At 33.0% G+C, this 18419-nt stretch overlaps 1 protein-coding gene across 5 annotated transcripts in view; it reads right to left on the bottom strand.

Moving 5' to 3' along the window:
- The window catches only part of Rbbp8 (RB binding protein 8, endonuclease), an 85420-nt gene that overhangs the window by 16752 nt on the left and 50249 nt on the right, over nucleotides 1–18419 (bottom strand). For 4 of the 5 annotated variants that reach the window (XM_048806443.1, XM_015482487.2, XM_048806444.1 and 1 more), the window contains exons 7-14: nucleotides 14224–14405; nucleotides 12056–12160; nucleotides 8933–9030; nucleotides 7062–7174; nucleotides 5082–5964; nucleotides 4876–5002; nucleotides 2544–2632; nucleotides 1265–1379 (exon numbers count right to left, since the gene is read on the bottom strand). In XM_048806443.1, the coding sequence (XP_048662400.1) occupies nucleotides 1265–1379; nucleotides 2544–2632; nucleotides 4876–5002; nucleotides 5082–5964; nucleotides 7062–7174; nucleotides 8933–9030; nucleotides 12056–12160; nucleotides 14224–14405 (1712 nt within the window). The remainder of the gene's footprint in view (nucleotides 1–1264; nucleotides 1380–2543; nucleotides 2633–4875; nucleotides 5003–5081; nucleotides 5965–7061; nucleotides 7175–8932; nucleotides 9031–12055; nucleotides 12161–14223; nucleotides 14406–18419) is intronic. The other variant, XM_015482488.2, reaches the window with a different exon arrangement.

The raw sequence follows: 18419 nt of genomic DNA on the forward strand, positions 1-18419 counted from the left end.
ATATAGAAAACATTTTTCTGAATTAAAAAATTAGCAGTAATTTAAAAAGTTATTTCAATAATAACAATTCTAAGTGTTAAAAAGGTTTTACATATTATGGGCAGATTCCCCCCCACCAAAATAGGGTTTCAATAATGTCTCCTATTTCACATACTATTCTTACAACAAGCCATCTACTTAATCATATCTAAAGACTGAAGATTTAAAAAAAAAATGATGATGATCCCATATGTAATTCAAATTTTAAAAAATAACAATAAATTCTATGTTTTAAAAAAATAAAGAACAAAGATTCAAGGCAAGGAATACTGAAATATCACTCACTGCATTTGGGGCAGCAAATAAAATGTCGATTTAAGAGAAGCTAAGCAAGACTAGCTTTTTTTTTTTTTTTTAAAAAAAGGCCCTAAGAAGGTAGACTATAGAAAGTTCAGTAGAAGGAATGTATCACCTGCCTGAATGTCTAACAGGTGATCACTGAAAAATGCCTCCACTTTTAGTATTGTATCCCCAGGTGTCTAGCTCTAACTCTTCAATACATAAAGATGATAAATGACAACTGTTAACAGTCTATGTGTTCTCACATCATATGCTAAAGTAGTGCTAACTAGAACCATTCCATTGTTCTTTCTCTCCTCTTGTGGAAAATCAAACTTCTTGGTGAAGGATTAACAGTTTCTTACTACAAAGGTAGGTAGACCCTGATTTGACTAAATCCGTTGTCTATAAAAGCTAATATGATAGATTAACTCAGCATATATACTCTTTCTCTTGCCATTTAGTGATTCTACACTAATGTCTTACTAGATTTTTCCTTTTTTATTAAATTGATTTAGAAAATCATAAAACACAGTACTCTTAGGATCCCCTTTGCACTTTTTATGAAAAACTATCTAATGATCAGATTTTCTTAAAAGATCAAATAATGAATATTTTAGTCTTGTGGAGCCAAATGGGCTCTGCACCAAGTACTTAATTCTTTCCTTGAATAGAGTAAGCAATCACAAGCAACACACAATGAGGCTGTGCTCCAACTAAATTTCATGTACAAAACTGGCAGTTGAATTTTTTCTGAAATAAAATTATTTTAGTTAAAGATTTTTTTCCCCTAAAATACTGAAACTAAGTTTTGCTAAAGAGAAACATAAAATTAAAAGAGCAGGAAAAAAACCCTAGTTTATGATAAAGAGGGCACTGTGCTAACCAGTACAATGATATGACTAAACTTCATTCCAAATTTTATTACAATAAAAAAAAAACTTACTTGGACTTTTTTCTCCTTTTTGTTCTTGCTTCTTCATTTTTAAAAGCACGGTTTCACTGACCAATGTACAGTCCATGTCTACTGTCTCTCCTCCTAATCTTGACTGACTGCCATCCTGAATAAATATTTTAAAAATCCAAGATTTTAATGATTATTCCTTTATGGTTTTATATTTTCTTTTTACCAAAAAATTTTGGCAAAACATATGTAATATAAATGTTTACTATTCCTGAGAACTGTTATATTTATTTTTATTCTTTAGGAACAGAGATCTAGATTTTATTGCCTGTAAAATATTTTAGCTTCAATATATAACCATCTTCTCTCAAACACAGGAAAAGAGGGCTGCTGCTATGGGAAAGGAGGCTTATTTACCAATGAACTCTTTGGAGTTTTTCCTGTCTTCTTCCCCAGTCACCCTCACTATAATAAACATCATTGTATACCAAGAATGACAATTTCAATAATCAAATTTGATTTATTAATGTGTACATATTATCTTAGCAACTGTTAAAATTTTTGTTATTACTATTCTACCAAATGAAAAAATTCTCAATCTATGCAGAACCTAAATATAAGGCAAAACAATTTAAAAAAAAGTAATCAATGGGAAAAATAAACCTTTTCTTATTGGTATGTTACTCTAAAGCTAGTCAAGACATATAATGAATTCTTTGATAAAAATAAATTATTTTAGCTGGGTATGGTGGCACATGCCAGTAATCCCAGCAACCTGAGAGGCTGAGGCAGGATGATCTCAAAGCCAGCCTCAGCAACTTAGCAAGACCCTATCTCAAAATAAAAAATAAAAAGGGTTCTGGATTTAATTCCTGGTACAGGGAATGGGGGGCATTTGAAATATTTAACTTACATATTTAAAATATATAACTAAGAGGAAGAGGGGAGGGAAAAGGGAAATACATGGGAAAGATCTGACCAAACTGCATTATTTTACTGTGAGCATATATGAATATGTAACAGCAAATCCCATCTTTATGTACAGCTCTAATATACCAATAAAAATATGCAAAAAGATATAAGTAGAATTTTGCATTTTTTTAAAAACTATATTAATGGTTTTCAGAAAAGGCCTTTAAAGTCAGAAAGTATTATTACCCTTTCAAAAATAATATAAAGTTGGAAGAATAAACATCTTTATTTGTTTTCTGAATAAATAAATAAAGGTTTTAAGAATTAGCTATCTCAGGTCACAGGAGAGGAGGTTTATAGCTCATTAGAATATGAACCAAATGGGCTTTGGTTTTATTTTTTAACTTACCTTTGTATCTATTACAGTAACATCCATTTTATACTGAGAAAGGTCTGCTCCTGGATCTATACTCCACTGGATATTTTCAAAGGATGCATCTTAGATATGGAGAAAAGATATGCTATTAGTGAGAACATGGAGAAACTGGAACCCATAATATTGATGGGAATGTGAAATGGTTTAGCTGCTTTGGAAAATAGGCAGTCCCTGCAAACTGGTGCAGCCAATATGAAGAGCAGTATGGATATTCCTTGGAAAACTTGGAATGGAACCACCATTTGACCCAACTATCATTCTTCTCTATACCCAAAGAACTTAAAAACAGCATACTACTGAGACACAGCCACATCTATGTTTATAGAAGCACAATTTACAATAGCTAAACTGTGGAACCAATCTAGATGCCCTTCAATAGATGAATGGATTTAAAAAATGTGGCATAGATACACAATGGAATATTACTCAGCAATAAAAGAGAATAAAATCATGGCATTTGCAGGTAAATGGATGGAGTTAGAGAAGATAATGCTAAGTGAAGTTAGTCAATCCCCAAAAAACAAATGGTGAATGTTTTCTCTGATATAAGGAGGCTGACTCACATTGGGGTAGAGAGAGGGAGCATGGGAGGAATAGATGAACTCTAGATAGGGCAGAGAGGTGGGAGGGGAAGGGAGAAGGCAAGGGGTTAGGAATGATGGAGGAATGTGATGGACATCATTATCCGAAGTACATGCATGAAGACACGAATTGGTGTGAACATACTTTATATACAGAGATATGAAAAATTATGTTCCAAAAGTGTAATAAGAATTGTAATGCATTCCACTATCATGTATTTAAAAAATAAAAGCAATTAAAAAAAAAAGAAAATAGGCAGTCCCTCAAAAGTTTAAATATGGATTTGGCATATAGTTCAATAATTTCATTCCTAGTAATAACCCAAGGAAAAAATAAAAACATCTACACTAAATCTTGTACATAAATGTTCACAGTATATTATATTCATAATAGCAAAAAAGAAACAAATTTCTATAAACTGATAAATAAATGAAACACAGTATACAATGAAGTATTATTCAGAAATAAAAAGAAAACATTGGTAAATACTATGATATGGATGAAAATTGAAAATAGTATGTCATGTGAAAAAAGTCAGACACAAAAGATTATATACTGACTGGTTTCACTTATAGGAAACCTCTAGAACAGTTAAATCTATGGAGACTGAAAGGAGATCAGTGGTGCCTAGGATTGGGAGCAGAAAGAGAGATAGTGATTAATGTGTCCTAAACCTAGGTGACAGTGATAGATGTACAACTCTGAGAATACGCTAAAACCAATGAAGTGAACATTTTCATGGGTGATTTTTATGGCATGTGATATATATTTCAATAATTTTCTTTAAAAGTAGGAGCCATGTTAATGTTCTCTGTATTATTCCAAGTTTAGTGTTTGCTTAGCAAACAAATCAATAAAAATTTTTAAAAAGTTAAAATGATAACATTGTCTGGAGAGGTTTTCAACATATTGTATGCAGACACAGACATGACAACTATATCAACTGCAGCTGCAGAGTGTGAAGTAGTTTCCAAGTAGAATGAGAAAACTTAAATAGGTCCATTATAAATTCCCCACAGCTAAAACAGTAAATGTGAAAGAAAAGTTTTCATACAGAGTATGAAACTCTTGCTGGAAGAGCAAGTAAAGAATGTGCTTCAGGAGAAAATAAAAGTAAGTCCAGAATGAAGGAAGAAGTTGTCACTGAAGGATAATAGTTAATAAAAAAAATACTGCATGTGAACTACAGAAATGTTTGCTACCTTAATAACAAATCCCCAGACCCCCAAGAGGACTCCTTTAACAAGTAGAATTATGGAAAGATTTATCTAAATATTAGGGCAAATAACATTTCCAAACAGGAAGTCTTCAAACCTATATAAATGTAAACATTCATATATTTACATGTAAATGCAAAGAAAAAGGACAGATTATCAGGGTGAGGAACAAGGTTTGTATGATAAAAATTCTAATTTACATTTTTTAGAATTCTGTAGTTTAGATTTTTAAAGCTTTTGTAAAGGAAATAAGAAATAACTATGTAAAGTAATCCACAAAATCACTTAGAAAAGCAGATATTTAATTCTCGATTCATTTTTTTTCAAAAAGCAAAACAGCAGAAAAATCAAAGGTAAAATTAAACCAATGAGAATCATCCTGTAAGCAAAAACATGCAAGAAGAAAAAAGATTATTTTTCTTAAAACAATTTAATTTAGTCAAATAATTCAAATGATATTCTAGCCATTAAAAAAAGACTAGACACCCTATTTATAACATCCATACCTTGGTTGTTTTGCAGAGACTTTGTCTTAGCAATTCTACAGGGATTTAACTGAAGGACTGATGCAAGTTCACATGCTCCTTGGACTGGCTGGGTTTTAATTTTTATTGGCTCATGAGAACCAGCACCCTAAACAGAAATAACCATTAGCATCTAAATGAAATCAAACAACCATTTTTATAAAAATCCTTACACATTTAATACAAACCTTCATGTCATCAAAAAGATTTTCTGTCTCCAAACTTTCACGTGGACATAGAGGGATTTTGAATACAGGATTTTCTTCTTTTATCTGTAATGGTGTTTTGTTGTCTGGTGAGGATTTATTCAAGGACTGGAGGATGCACTCCTGTAAACAGGGCTCCTCTGAAGAATCTTTGGGTAATATTCGGCTCCCATCCAAGGCCTTATGGCCTGAGGAAGAGCCTTTCGGAATGGGCTTAAAAGCCTCATAAAGAGTCACTTGCTTAAATCTGTTTTTAAAGGTCTCCTTTGCTTGGCTTTTCTCTTGACGCTGAATAGCTGAAAACCGATCAGAGAGATCCAGAGGTTTATCCATCATATTGTCTCCATGCACAGAAAACTGACTATCCATTGGAAATGGAAAAGCATTTTCTTTATCAAAAGAGGCTTGTGGGCAGCTTACTTCATGCTCATTTTCTTCCTCAGTTTTCTTCCTTTTGGATGTTCTGCCTTCCAAAGATTTCAGGGGCACCAAATGTTTATCAGTAATATCTTTAATGTGATCAGTGTCATCCATTTTACCTATGGATTCACTTATATTTTTATTTATAAGTATCTGTCTATTAGAAGATGACTGGCAAATGACCTTGTTTACTTCAGACCCAAGATTATGTGTAAAAAGGGCACTATCTTCAGATTTTGATCTAGGTTTCTCTGATCTAGAAATAGAAGTGTTACTAAAAGGGACTGTTTTCAGATGATTTTTTTTCCCAGTGTCTAAAAGAGAAGGGGATAAACCTGTATTCAAACACAAACTACTTTTCACATTAGAAGTAGCTCCAAATACAGGAGATGACACCCGAGTAGTTAATTCTTCTTGAGGAGTCTTTGAAGTAGAATCTGAAAATCTAAATAAATAAAGAATGATAAAACTTGATTCCTATTAAAGAAATAGGGTAAAAATTAAAAGACAGGCATAAGAGAACACCTTTGCTAATACAGAAGAGATAGTAAAATATTTTCTACATATCAGAAGCAGATAATGATTAACCAAAATTTAAGATACAGTACCACTGTTGCTTTATTTCCATTTGGCAGACAAAAGTAGAGGAAAATGATACAGAAAACATGTTTTAATACCCTAATATTCTTGCCCATGAGTTTTTTAAAGTAATTTAAATAACTTCATTATATAAAATATTTAACAAATTTAAAAAAGAATTTTTTATTTTTGTAGTGCTGGAGATTGAACCCAATGCCTCCTGCTTGCTAAGCAAAAGCACTCTGCTGATAAGCTACACTTCTAGCTCCCAAATCCTTATATTACAGAATTAGACATAAATTAAGACCCACCCTTTCTCTAGCAAAGGAGATAGTTGTAGAAAGGTCATTAGATTTAATTTTGAAAATGTAGGATAGATATCCTGGGTTTAGTACTTAATTTAAGTGACCTTAAATAAGACATTTAATAACAATCTCTAGGAGTTACATTTTTGTCATTTGCCCCACATTCCCCCCAAAAAGGGGTGGGTGAATATATAATAAAACTTTCCTTAATGACTTACTTTTTTAACAGACTAAATATAATAAGTCAACATCTAAAAACTGAACAAAAAAATTGCTATGGTCATTACAGTTATTGTTAGAATGGATATAAAAATGAGATGCAACACAATCTTGGAAAGTTCATCCAAACTTACAGATACATTCTGTATACCATTCAGTGCTTGGAAATATAAACACAGAAGGGATAACTGAGTCTTAAAAGGGTAGAATAACAAGGTTGGGAGCTCTTAAACACTATTCGATGATGTACAAAAAGGATCTAAAAATAATATCCACCTCTCTGTTGTAATGCACAAAAGCTCTCAACAGGTCATTAAGTGGAGAGACATTTTAAAAAATGAAAATAGAGGTAGAATAGCAAACTAAATGCTGATGGAGAGAGAGGGTTTAATTAACTGGTTTAATTATAATGGAACTTCACCAAAGTGCCCCAAGTTACCTTAAACTATCTTCATTATTTCTTGCAGATTCCTCAAAAGGCTGTTTCTTATGATCTCCTTCCAAACAGTGGTAGAGCTCATCACCAAGAGGGCTCAGGGGAGCTTGAGATTCCTTCAATGGTAAAATAAGCAGCATACTCACACAATGGAATATTATACATCCTTAATAAGGGATAGAATACTGAGTAAATGCTATGATGTGGATGAACCTCAAAACTATGCTATAGGAAAGAAGCCAGATTCAAAAGACATATAGTGTATAATTTCATATTTACACAAAAATATCCAGAATAGGTAAATCCATAGGGGCAGAGAGTAAATTGGTGACTGCCACAGGCTATAAGGTGGGGTGAATGAAGACTGAATGTTTCAGAGGTATGGGGTTTCCTTCTGGAGGAAAAAATGGGTTGGAACTAGATGGAGGTGGCAGTTGTATAATATGGTGAATATACTAAATGTCCCTGAATTATATCCTGTAACATGATTAATTTTACATTATGTCAATTTCATCACAATAAAAATGAAGCATATTAAGTTTAAAGAGAAAGAGCATTAAGATGTTAAAATTTTATAAAAGTACATTGTATTACTGGTATATAAAACTCCAATTCCAAAAAAACGCACTAAGATGGGAAGAGAATACAGATGAATTTAAAAGGATCCTTTAGAGAACAGTGCTTCTTATTCTTTAACATGCATACAAGTCGACTAGGGATCTTATTAAAATGCAAGTTCAGTAGGTCTAAGGTTCTGTATCTCTAACAAACTTCAAAAGTGATGCAGATGTTGTTGGGCTGTACATCATATTCTGAGCAAGTTTTTTTTTTTTTTTTTAATTTTCATACGAGGGATTGAACCCAGAGAGACTTAACCACCAAGCCACATTGCCCACACTTCTATATATTTTATTAGTGACAGGGTCTTGCAGAGTTGCTTAGGCTGGGTTTGAACTCATGACCCTCCTGCCTCAGCATCATGAGTCACATGATTACAGGCATACACCACCACAGCTGCAGCAAATTGTTCGATGTCAGCTCCCTTAACATATTTGGTGTCTAAGCTACTGACTTACTAGGTTTATGGATAGGAGGACATTAAAAACCATTAAGACACATTTAATTTTCAAAGAGTTTTAAAAAATCCACTATCATTTGAGAATACATCTAAAAAAGAGCAAAAACTCAAATGTAATGAAAAATCAATTCAATTTTCAGAAATTCAACAGTAAGATAACTTTATGAGTATGTACACATTTACTAACTAAAGCAGAGAAAATTAATTTAAAGTTGTGTCAAAACAGAACTTCTTACGACTGAAGAATTCAAGTTTTCTATTTTCTAGGGATCAATTAAGAAAAGAAAAAAGATGTAAACCTGCCTGATGTAAGGAAGTATTCAAATAATGAAAACTACAGGGGCCAATCCCTGACCAATCCCTAAGAATTGGATTGGCAGTTCTTGATAGTCCCAAGAATTCAATCTTTTTCCAAACCAAGACGCAGTTTAAAAGATGCCAAAAAGACCCAACAAATTCTGAAACCAACCTAAAGGTTTAGGTCTTCTCTTGGATACAGTGAGGGTGGGAAGAAAGCATAAAAGAGGGGACTAGAGAGAGGACTGACAAAATAAGTCCTTTAAGCCATTATCATTCCCCTGTAATTTTGATTTGACCCATATCCTAAGAATTCTGAAGACTCAGGACTCTCTGGGGGAGATAATATAAAAGGACCTTTCTAACATTAGTTTTGTTCTAGGCCTTTATTCAATAATCTTTGGATAAAGTAATTTTCCTCTGGCTCAATTCTTTAAGAGTAGATCTAAATGGACATATCAAATAACACATATTATTAACAAACTAAACCATTACTTACAGATTCTTCTTGAACACTAAGTCCAAGTGTTTCAGCAACAACTGTAGCCAAATTAAAAGATGATTTATCAGTGGAATAACTGCTTGTTCCACGTGTTTCTAAATAAGAGAAAAACAAACCAATTACTCAGTTTCAGAAATTACATGTAAAAAATTATAAAAAAGTAGGAAAAAATCTCAAAGAACCTATTTATAAGATGGCACTGGAGCCAGACATGGTGGTGCACACCTATAATCCCAGGAGGCTGAGGAAGGAGGACTGCAAGTTTGAGGCTACCCTCCATAACTAAGCGAGGCTCTATGCAACTTAATGAGACCCTGACTCAAAATAAAAACTGAAAAGGGCTGGGGATGTGGTTCAGTGGTAAAGCACCTCTGGGTTCAATCCTCAGTACTTGGAGGTGCAGGGGGGAAATAGTGGACAAATTTTAAAATACTGTTCAAGAAAGCTCAAAGTATCTACTATAAATAGCAATAAGTTACTGGCATTTTGCATCCACACTTGCTAAACCTTTCCAGTTTTCCATTTTTCCTAAATGTACTAAATGGAGTACATAGATTGCTTTTATTGACATTGTAAAAAAAAATCATAAAATGGATTTGTAATTAAACCATGTTTATAGTATGTTTGTGAATATAGTGGAGGTTTTTAGCACTGCATGTTTTTCAAGTTTTAAGCTAATGCATATCTATATAGGAATCATCTACATTCAATCATTTTAGTTTTGTATATTTAGAGTTTCTGTACATAGTAAGTATTTATGGAGTACCTATTATGTGCTGGGTATGTTTAAGCACTAGATGAAAAGAAAAAGCTCTTGTTCTCAAGAACCATATGGACTACAGTTGAAAGGTAAAAAGAGAACTGCAGTAGATGTGATAAACATAATAAAGGCACACATAAAAGGTGACTCAAACATAGGACTCCTAAATCATCCTTGGGGAAATCAAGGCAAACTACATAAAGTAATGTCTACTGACCCTTAGGAGAAAGAGGTGTGTGGCAGGTTAACTAGATGTGGGTCAGAAATTAGGATTCTAGGTATGCTTGAGGTCCCAGATATTTGAAACAAAATTGCTTGTTCAGGGAACTACATGTGGTTTAATTGCTAGAAGTGAATCACACAAGATGAAAGTAGTAGGATAGGAGCCTAGCTAGGTTAGTTAGGGATCAGATTATGCTAAGTAGTTTAGAATTTCTCCTATAAACAATGAAGAGACATCCAAGAATTTTAAAGGGAGGACAGAAGCAATACCAGGGTTAAAAATGTAATGAACAAGAAGTAATCACTAATAGGCAGAAAGACTCATTAGATTACTAAAACAGTCTTGGTGTGATACTGATGGTCTAAAACAGTACCATGGTGGTACAGAAGACTATGTAAAACAGATATGCACGAGCCGGAATCAGTAAGGCTTAGAAGCTACATAGAACATAAGATGAAGAAGCAGGAATATAAAATGACTTAGAACTCTTCGACTTAGGTAACTCAAAAGAAATGTGTATAATATTGTTCACTGAGGTTGTAAATAAAAGGATGAAAAGTAGGTCTGATAGGAAAGCTTCCATTTTGGACATGCTGAAGATGAAAGATATTCAGAGAGAGGTGCTCAGCAGCAGGGGTATATAGTGATTTGGAATCCAGAAGAAGAGTATTGGACAGAGACATAAATTTGGGATTTATTTAGCATATAGGTTAGTAGTAGAATATTGATTGTATTATTAGAGAGCCTTCTAGAAAGATTAAAAAAAAAAAAAAGACATGAGCAGGTCTAGGACTATCTATATTGGGAAACAGAAAACACAACTTTTGCCTCTCTCCAGTTGGCCTAAAGGATCTCACTTTTGGTCCTATCTTATGGGCAGCTCCTTCTCTGGCTACTTTGTTCGTTCCTTCTCATTTTCGTAATCTCTAACAAAACAGCTGCAATACTGCCTGAAAGGAGTGAAAAATGGCTTTCAGGGGACAAAAAAGTCTTATACTTTTTATGTATAAAGTACAAATGAAATGTAAAGAGTACATAAATGGAATATATAGCATTTTTGCAATATTAAAATTGTGTGGAGGTGAGGTGGGGGTGTAGCTCAGTGGTACAGCATTTTCCTAGCATGCATAAGACCCTGGGTTCAATCCCCACAACCCCCTCCCCCCAAAAAAAGTCATGGGGGGAGTTATTTGGGGAATTAAAAAGGCTCACTGGACAGGTGGAATGAACATGTGAAGAGTAAGAATCATTGCTTTATATAATGGAATTCCTCTAGGCTCAGTACTCAACTTCTCTCCTCTATGATGACTTGCTTGGAAATCTCATCAAGTCGCATGGTTTTGAAAATTATGCTGAAAACTTCCATACATACCTTCATCCTGAATTTCCCTAAATGCAAATTTACACCCACTCCCCATCCAAAATCTTTATCTGAATATCTATTCTATATTTCAAACAGAATATTACAAAAAACCAAAATCCTGAATTTTAACCTTTCCTATCCCTTACCCTGCAAACCTGCTGCTCTCAGTCACTTCTACCTCAGTAGCAACTCTATTCCTCCTGTTGTTCAAAGGATTTTCCCCTGTTCTTTCAACTATACAGGTTTCCTTAAAGTTTCTCAAGCAAACCAAATGGTACTTTCTTTGCCTGGGATGTTGTTCTCTCAGGTATCCACATGCCTCCCTCAGTCTCCCCTGAAGTGTCACTTAATGAGTGAGGCTTTCTAATATCCCTTTTACCTGCTTCATTTCTCTTCAGCACACTTGACTCTATGCCTGACATGTATTTATTCTTTTTCTTTCCCAATTAAATTATAAATTCCACAAGGACAAGGGCTTGTTTTGTTCAGTGCTTGACATATAGTAGATACTTATACATTTTTTAATAAATGAGTAAACCATAATAAAGCCTTCCTTATATCATTAGCAATTTATACTAATATGGATAAGAATATTAATATAAATTAATACTAGGATAACATTATTTTCTAATATGAAAAGACTTCTAGGCAACTAATAACATAAACATAAATTATATAAAAATATTCTTGAAATAGTCTAATTCTAACTTTTGGTGACTCTTGTCTACCAATAATCACAAATTTTAAACTTATAAAGTAATCTCAGTATCTTACTAGTCACTGGAGCTTGACTTTGATCACAAGTGTCAGCTACTAGAATTTCACTTTCATTAGGCTTATGTGGAGGGTGAGCTGAAGTCTTGGAGATTTTTCTTAATTCTAAGGGGGGGAAAACAGGAACAATTATGTAACAAACAAAATTATTATCAAAATATTACTCTTATAAGCTAATATTACCTTGTAGTTAAATGTATACAAACACTATTTTATTGACATAATTCTCATATTTTAAGAAAAAGTAAGTTTCTTTAGTTTTATTAAGAACAAAGCTGAAAGGCAGTGGTGGGAACAAGGACTTGAAGAGACAAGTTTCTTCTGACCTAAGATGCCTAAGGCATAACATTTTAATGTTTCTTTTTTTCCTGTATCTGTTACAAATCAGCAGATTAATTTAAAATGTATATTACATTTTACACTACTTTAATTTTCTAGAAGGAAACCCTGGAACATATCAGAAATATTTCTACTGATTTACTTCAAAGAAAACCAAAAGGATAAAAGTAAAGAAAAACACAGCCTAAATGTAACTTGAAATTCATTTTAAAAAGCACTGTGTATCTAAGATAAACAAGCAAACATGATCAGAACAAGACTAATTAGTCATTAAATCACTTAAAACTTATTTTTAAAAAATTTTGCATGGCTCAAAAGCTACTATATTGGGGCTGGGGTTGTGGCTCAGGGGTAGAGCGCTCGCCTAGCACGTGCAATGCCCTGGGTTCAATCCTCAGCACCACATAAAAATAAATAAATAAAATAAAGGTATTGTGTCCAACTACAACTAAAAAATAAATCTTTAAAAAAAAACAACTACTATGTCTTTAAAACCAAAATTTCAGATTCCAAAGAAAAAATGATCAGAATAAGGAAATAGCAAAAAATTTTATTAAATAGTTATATGTTGCTCACATACAATGAAGAAATAAACTAGAAACAATCATGTGAGATACAAAAGAGGTTCTAGTAAAGAAATTTTTGTGGTTTGGTTTCTGGATATTCATATAGATGAACCTAAACATGATCTAAATTATATAGATGATTATCTGTCTGTAATGATTCATGTTCTAATAGCAGTCAAAAAGGCCAATGACTACTCCTTCTAAAATATAATATCTAGATCCTGTTTTAATTTAGTTGCTAATTGTAGGTAGAATTTTTAACAGTTCTTTGGCTTTCCACTAGATGGTGATGCAAACACATATAAAATACAGAAAAGCTGTCAATTTTCCAATTTCAAAGAATAAATATCTACTTATTCTTTCAAAAGCATAGCTACCATCAATAATGTATTTGCACTATACAAATATCTCCAGAACTTCATATTACCTTCCTCCAATGCTTTCCTTGTTATAAGCAGTTTAGGTAAAAACTTAAAATCTTTACCATTTTTTTTTTATTAAATGGTAATCATTGTATCATGTCATATGACAAATTTAATGGCTATATAAAAAGGTAGTTTCAAAGAATTTTACAGAAATGGTAAACTTGGCTGGAATTAAAATCTGTCACTGATAATTCACAAAACATATACATTATAAAATCATTTAATTACCACCAACTGCTACAGATTACAACAAAAATAACGAGTTAAAAATAGCTCCAAATGGTAGCAGTACCTGTGGGCAATTCTTGGAAAGTATGGAAGTTTAGAGCAAGGAAGACCTGTATGTTAATTGTGACTTATCTACTTATATGACAATTGACTTTGAGTGTATTTTTAACTTCTCTAACATCTCTTTCTCATCAATAAAAGGAGTTAACAGCTATCCCATAAGCTATTGTGATAATTAACATATAGTAATAATGTATGCAAATCAATCAGCATATTAATATATTCAAAACAGAAGATGGAAATTAATATTCTTTTCCTATTTCCTTCCATCCCAGATATGTGCACATTCGAATATTTTTAAAATAAAAAGAAACTTTCCTATATTTATAAAATGCTGAGTATTTACATATTCAGACCAGGAACATATCTACTCATAATACATGCAGAAAATGCCCCGTCACTTTATTAGTGGAAGTTAAAACTCAACAAGTGTACCATGGGTTACTGAACAATGACTATCTTCCTTCATTAGACTGAATAATGTAAAAACAACAGACAAATACTCTTTTTTTTTTTTACAAAACCAGGTAACTTAAGAAACAACTCTAACCTTTACCATTTGTACAAACAGAATACTCCTGTTTATTCTGTGCTTTTTCCATGTATCGGACATGGAGATTCTCCTTTCTTCGTAGCCGGTTAATGCCAGAAAATGAGAAGGCTGTTATTGGTGAACCTGGAATAACATTTTCCTCAGATGCAAGTTCAGCTGCTTGATGCTGTTGATCCTTCCTAGAGGAAGATGACAATTGAAAGAAAACAAATTCAACAAATATTTATTAAAACATCAACAATATAGTATGGAGCTATAGCAGAACACAAGTGGAAGACACAAGAGATGTGTGTAATGCCTTGCATCTAATATTCCAAATCCAAGGATTAGAGAAGCATGCAAATAACTATAATACCAAGTGGGGAATATTATCATGAGAAGTGAAACAGAAAGTGTAGTCATTGGCACCTGAGATGAAATTAGAAGTATTTCAAAAGGCAAAGAAGTTCAGCAGAGGATCCACGCTGTTTTGAGTAAAGGCACACAGTACTGTATATGTGTTGGATAAGAGCAAGCAAGAACTATAGGAAAGGAAACTGTGAGTAAATGTTCATGTAATTGAGAAAGCAAGAAGAAAAGAACAAAGGTTTTAGAGTATAAAAGTAATATGACAAGTTTATAGCAGTGTACCAGAATGACTGGTACAGAAGGAAGCAAGGCACTCAATTAGACAGTAAATTTAACAGTCCAAGCAAGGGCTTCTGTGGTTTGAATCAGAATACTGGAAATACATATAGAAAGGAAAGAACCAATTTTAAATACTGAGGTGGTAGAATCAATACTACTTGGCAAACTACAGATGGGATAATAATACTGACACTGATAACTGCCAACCTTTGCTGTGTACTTAAATCACCAGAAACTACTCTAAGTGCTGCATGCCATCACTTTAATTATCACAACTGTGTCTCATGAGATATTATTATTACTCATTTTACCATGGGAATGAAGAAAAAGAAGTTAAGTCACTTAAGTCAAATAGTAAGTAACAGAGACAAGATTTAAATTTTGGCAGACTCTAGAGGCCCTTATTGTCAAGTATTCAAGTGTTGTTATTCACTATCAAATAGTTAACCTTTATAAAGTATTCTACACCATGAGTCTAATGACCAATTATGATAGGCTGCAAAATTTGAGTTTCTATCTCAGCTTCTGATTTACATCAGTTACAACAGTCCTATTAAAATTTAAGTCAGGGCTGGGGTTGTGGCTCAGTGGTAGAGTGCTTACATGGCATGGGTAAGGCACTGGGTTAGATTCTCAGCAGCACATAAAAATAAATAAATAAAGGTATCATGTTCATCTATAACTAAAAAAAAATTAAAAAAAAATTTAAATCATGTCAATTAAGTCAGATTAAAACTGTGCCACATGTCCCATTTCACTAAAAACACAAACCAAAGCCTTTGATTAATCCCTAAGACCCTATAGGATCTGTTTATCTAGCCCATATTAACTCCTGCTACATAATCTACATAATCTTCCTTGAGTTTACTCAAACACACTAAGTATAATCCTACTTTGGGCTCTTTGTTCTAGCTGTTCTTCGCTCTACTCTTCTCTAGGTATCCACATGGCTAATTATCTCATCTTTCTATCTTTGCTGGAATTTTAATAATTAAAAGTGCACCTCCCTTCCCACACAACCTTTTCCTATTTCTTGTTATTCTGCTTTATTTACTTTATCTATAGTAAATATGCTTTCTAACAAGTATGTAATTTAATATGTCTCTGCTCACTTGTTAGAATATAAACTTTAAGAGGGTAAGGCTCTCTGGTTTACTGATGAATTACAAATACCTACAATGGTAGTCAAGTAGTATGTACTGCACAAAGATTTGTTGAATGAATGAATACAAGACTTTCCCAGATGCTACTCAAGAAATAAATTTATGCTGATGTGTATGTTCTTGTCAACTCAATTCAGGACCAATGGTACTTAAAAGACTGAGTTTGCACTGAATTGTGGTTTCTGAGTAAAATTAAGTCAACTGACTTTCCAATATCAGACCACTACTGACCTTACTGGCCATTCTTATCAGTTTGTCAGTCATTTAATCTTTACATGACCAAAGTAGCCTGTTCTATTAATTTGTGATATTGTTTCAAACAAAACACATGAGAGTTTGGAAGACAAAGATTAATGTTTTCTAACAAAGATTTATATTTTAATTTCCTGGACAATATAAATATTACTGTGGTCTATAATCCTATAGTCTATGCTAAAAAACAATTTTTAGAGATAATATCTAATTTAAAAAATTTTATTTTTAATTGATAAATAATGACTATAAAGTATTTTTTTTTGGGGGGGGGGGCTACTTTCCTCCCAGATTCTGGGTTCNTGGGGGGGGGGGCAGGGCTAGGGATTGAAACCAGGACCTTGTGTATGTGAGGCAAGCACTCTACCAACTGAGCTGTATCTCCAGCCCCCATAACTATAAGTATTCATGGAATATATTGTGATGTTTTGTAATGCTTACATCCTGAAATGATTAAATCAAGCTAATCAAATTTATCACTTCACAGATTTATGTAATGATATTTAAATTGTACTTTTCTAGGAATTTCAAAATATACAATATTTTATTATTTATTACAGTCATCTTATAATAGATTAATAATTAATTTTTAATCTCTTCCTGCAGTTCTATCCTTATTCTGGAAAAACAGAGTACACTAAAGTCATATGAGAAAGCCTTACAAATTAATGGAGTGTGAAATCTGTTTGGCCTACCTTTAACTAATCACGTCATAGTGTACTTTCCTATTAGTCATAAAAATTCAACCTGAAACAGGAATGAGTCATGAGAAGAAACTGATTTCCTGGCAGTGTCAATCTACAAGTAGCTGGGACCACAAAAGGAGAAAACAAACAAACACCTAAAGGACAAAAACCAAAACTAGCTCCAACTAGAAGTGCCCAAACTAAATAAATAAATGCTGGTTTTATCCTCCTTTGTCATAGTAAAGGGGAGAAAAAAAGAAACAAAACAAAACAAAACAAAACTTCTGTCTTAACCAAATATTATTCTTAATATTAAGTCTCTGATTTTCTGAGAAAAGTTAGGAGTTTCTGTCATAGCTTTTGGCTAAACTGATTATGCACAGTTGTTATTCTTTCACTTTTATTTCTGAGGGCTTGAGAATAAATGTTTTCGGTTGTTTATTTGTAGGCCTCCTCTTAAATTCTATCAAATCTGTTTTAGTTGTTCCTTTCCCCAAAGATCTATAAAGGATCCAAGGTTTCTCTTCATGTGGAGTCTGCAATTTTTAACATTCAACTTTTCTTTCTCCACTCCGAAGAACTTATAATTCCAGTTAAAACATAATTTAAATATAAGGAAGCAAGGTTAAAACTATCACCTTCATTTAAATGTTCTAATTTTCCAAAAGGGAAGAGGATTCCCTGAAACTAGTGAGCCTTATACAGATCCCTGAGAACCTTATAATTTTATCTTATGAATAATTAAAGTAAAATTAATTTTTAGAAGTAGTGCTATTAGATCAGTTGTCTACGGAATGTTTTATCATATAATCAAGGTCTCAAGAATGTATCAGACAATGACTTCCTTGATATTCTCTCAATGCAAAAAAAAAGAAGAAATATAAACACAGTATCAATAAAGACAGATTCTTAACTGACACAAATTATTATTTGCAGTACTGAGGACTCTTAACCATTGAGCCACATCCCCAGCACTTGTTATTTTTTATTTTATTTTCAGACAAAGCCTCACTAAATTGATGAGGATAGTCTCCAACTTGAAATCCTCTTGCCTCAGCCTACCAAGTTGCTGGAATTACGGATGTGTACCACTGTGCCTGGCTATACAAATTATTATTATTGAAGAAAATCCTCATAGCTTCATGTTCAGGTGTTTTGTTCCACATCAATGACCTTGATGAAAGGCATTAATGGAATATTCACAAATTTGTGGACTATACAAGCTAAGGATAAAAACTAACCTTAGAACAGCAGCAAAAGTCAGCAAATGAAAGACCCCACTCACATACTCCAAGGCTAGAATTATGGGCCAAATCTAATAAGATACAACAGAGCAGGACTAAATGCTAGGTATCAGTCTTACTGAATCAATTAAGAAGAGAGATAATCTGTGCTTTGTCATCTACAGGTCAACACTCTGTAGGTAACCTTCTGAAGCAGTTTTAACAACACTGTAGAAAAGGTA

The sequence above is a fragment of the Marmota marmota genome, unplaced genomic scaffold (genome assembly GCF_001458135.2).
Source record: "Marmota marmota marmota unplaced genomic scaffold, marMar, whole genome shotgun sequence".
NCBI classification, from domain to species: domain Eukaryota; kingdom Metazoa; phylum Chordata; class Mammalia; order Rodentia; family Sciuridae; genus Marmota; species Marmota marmota.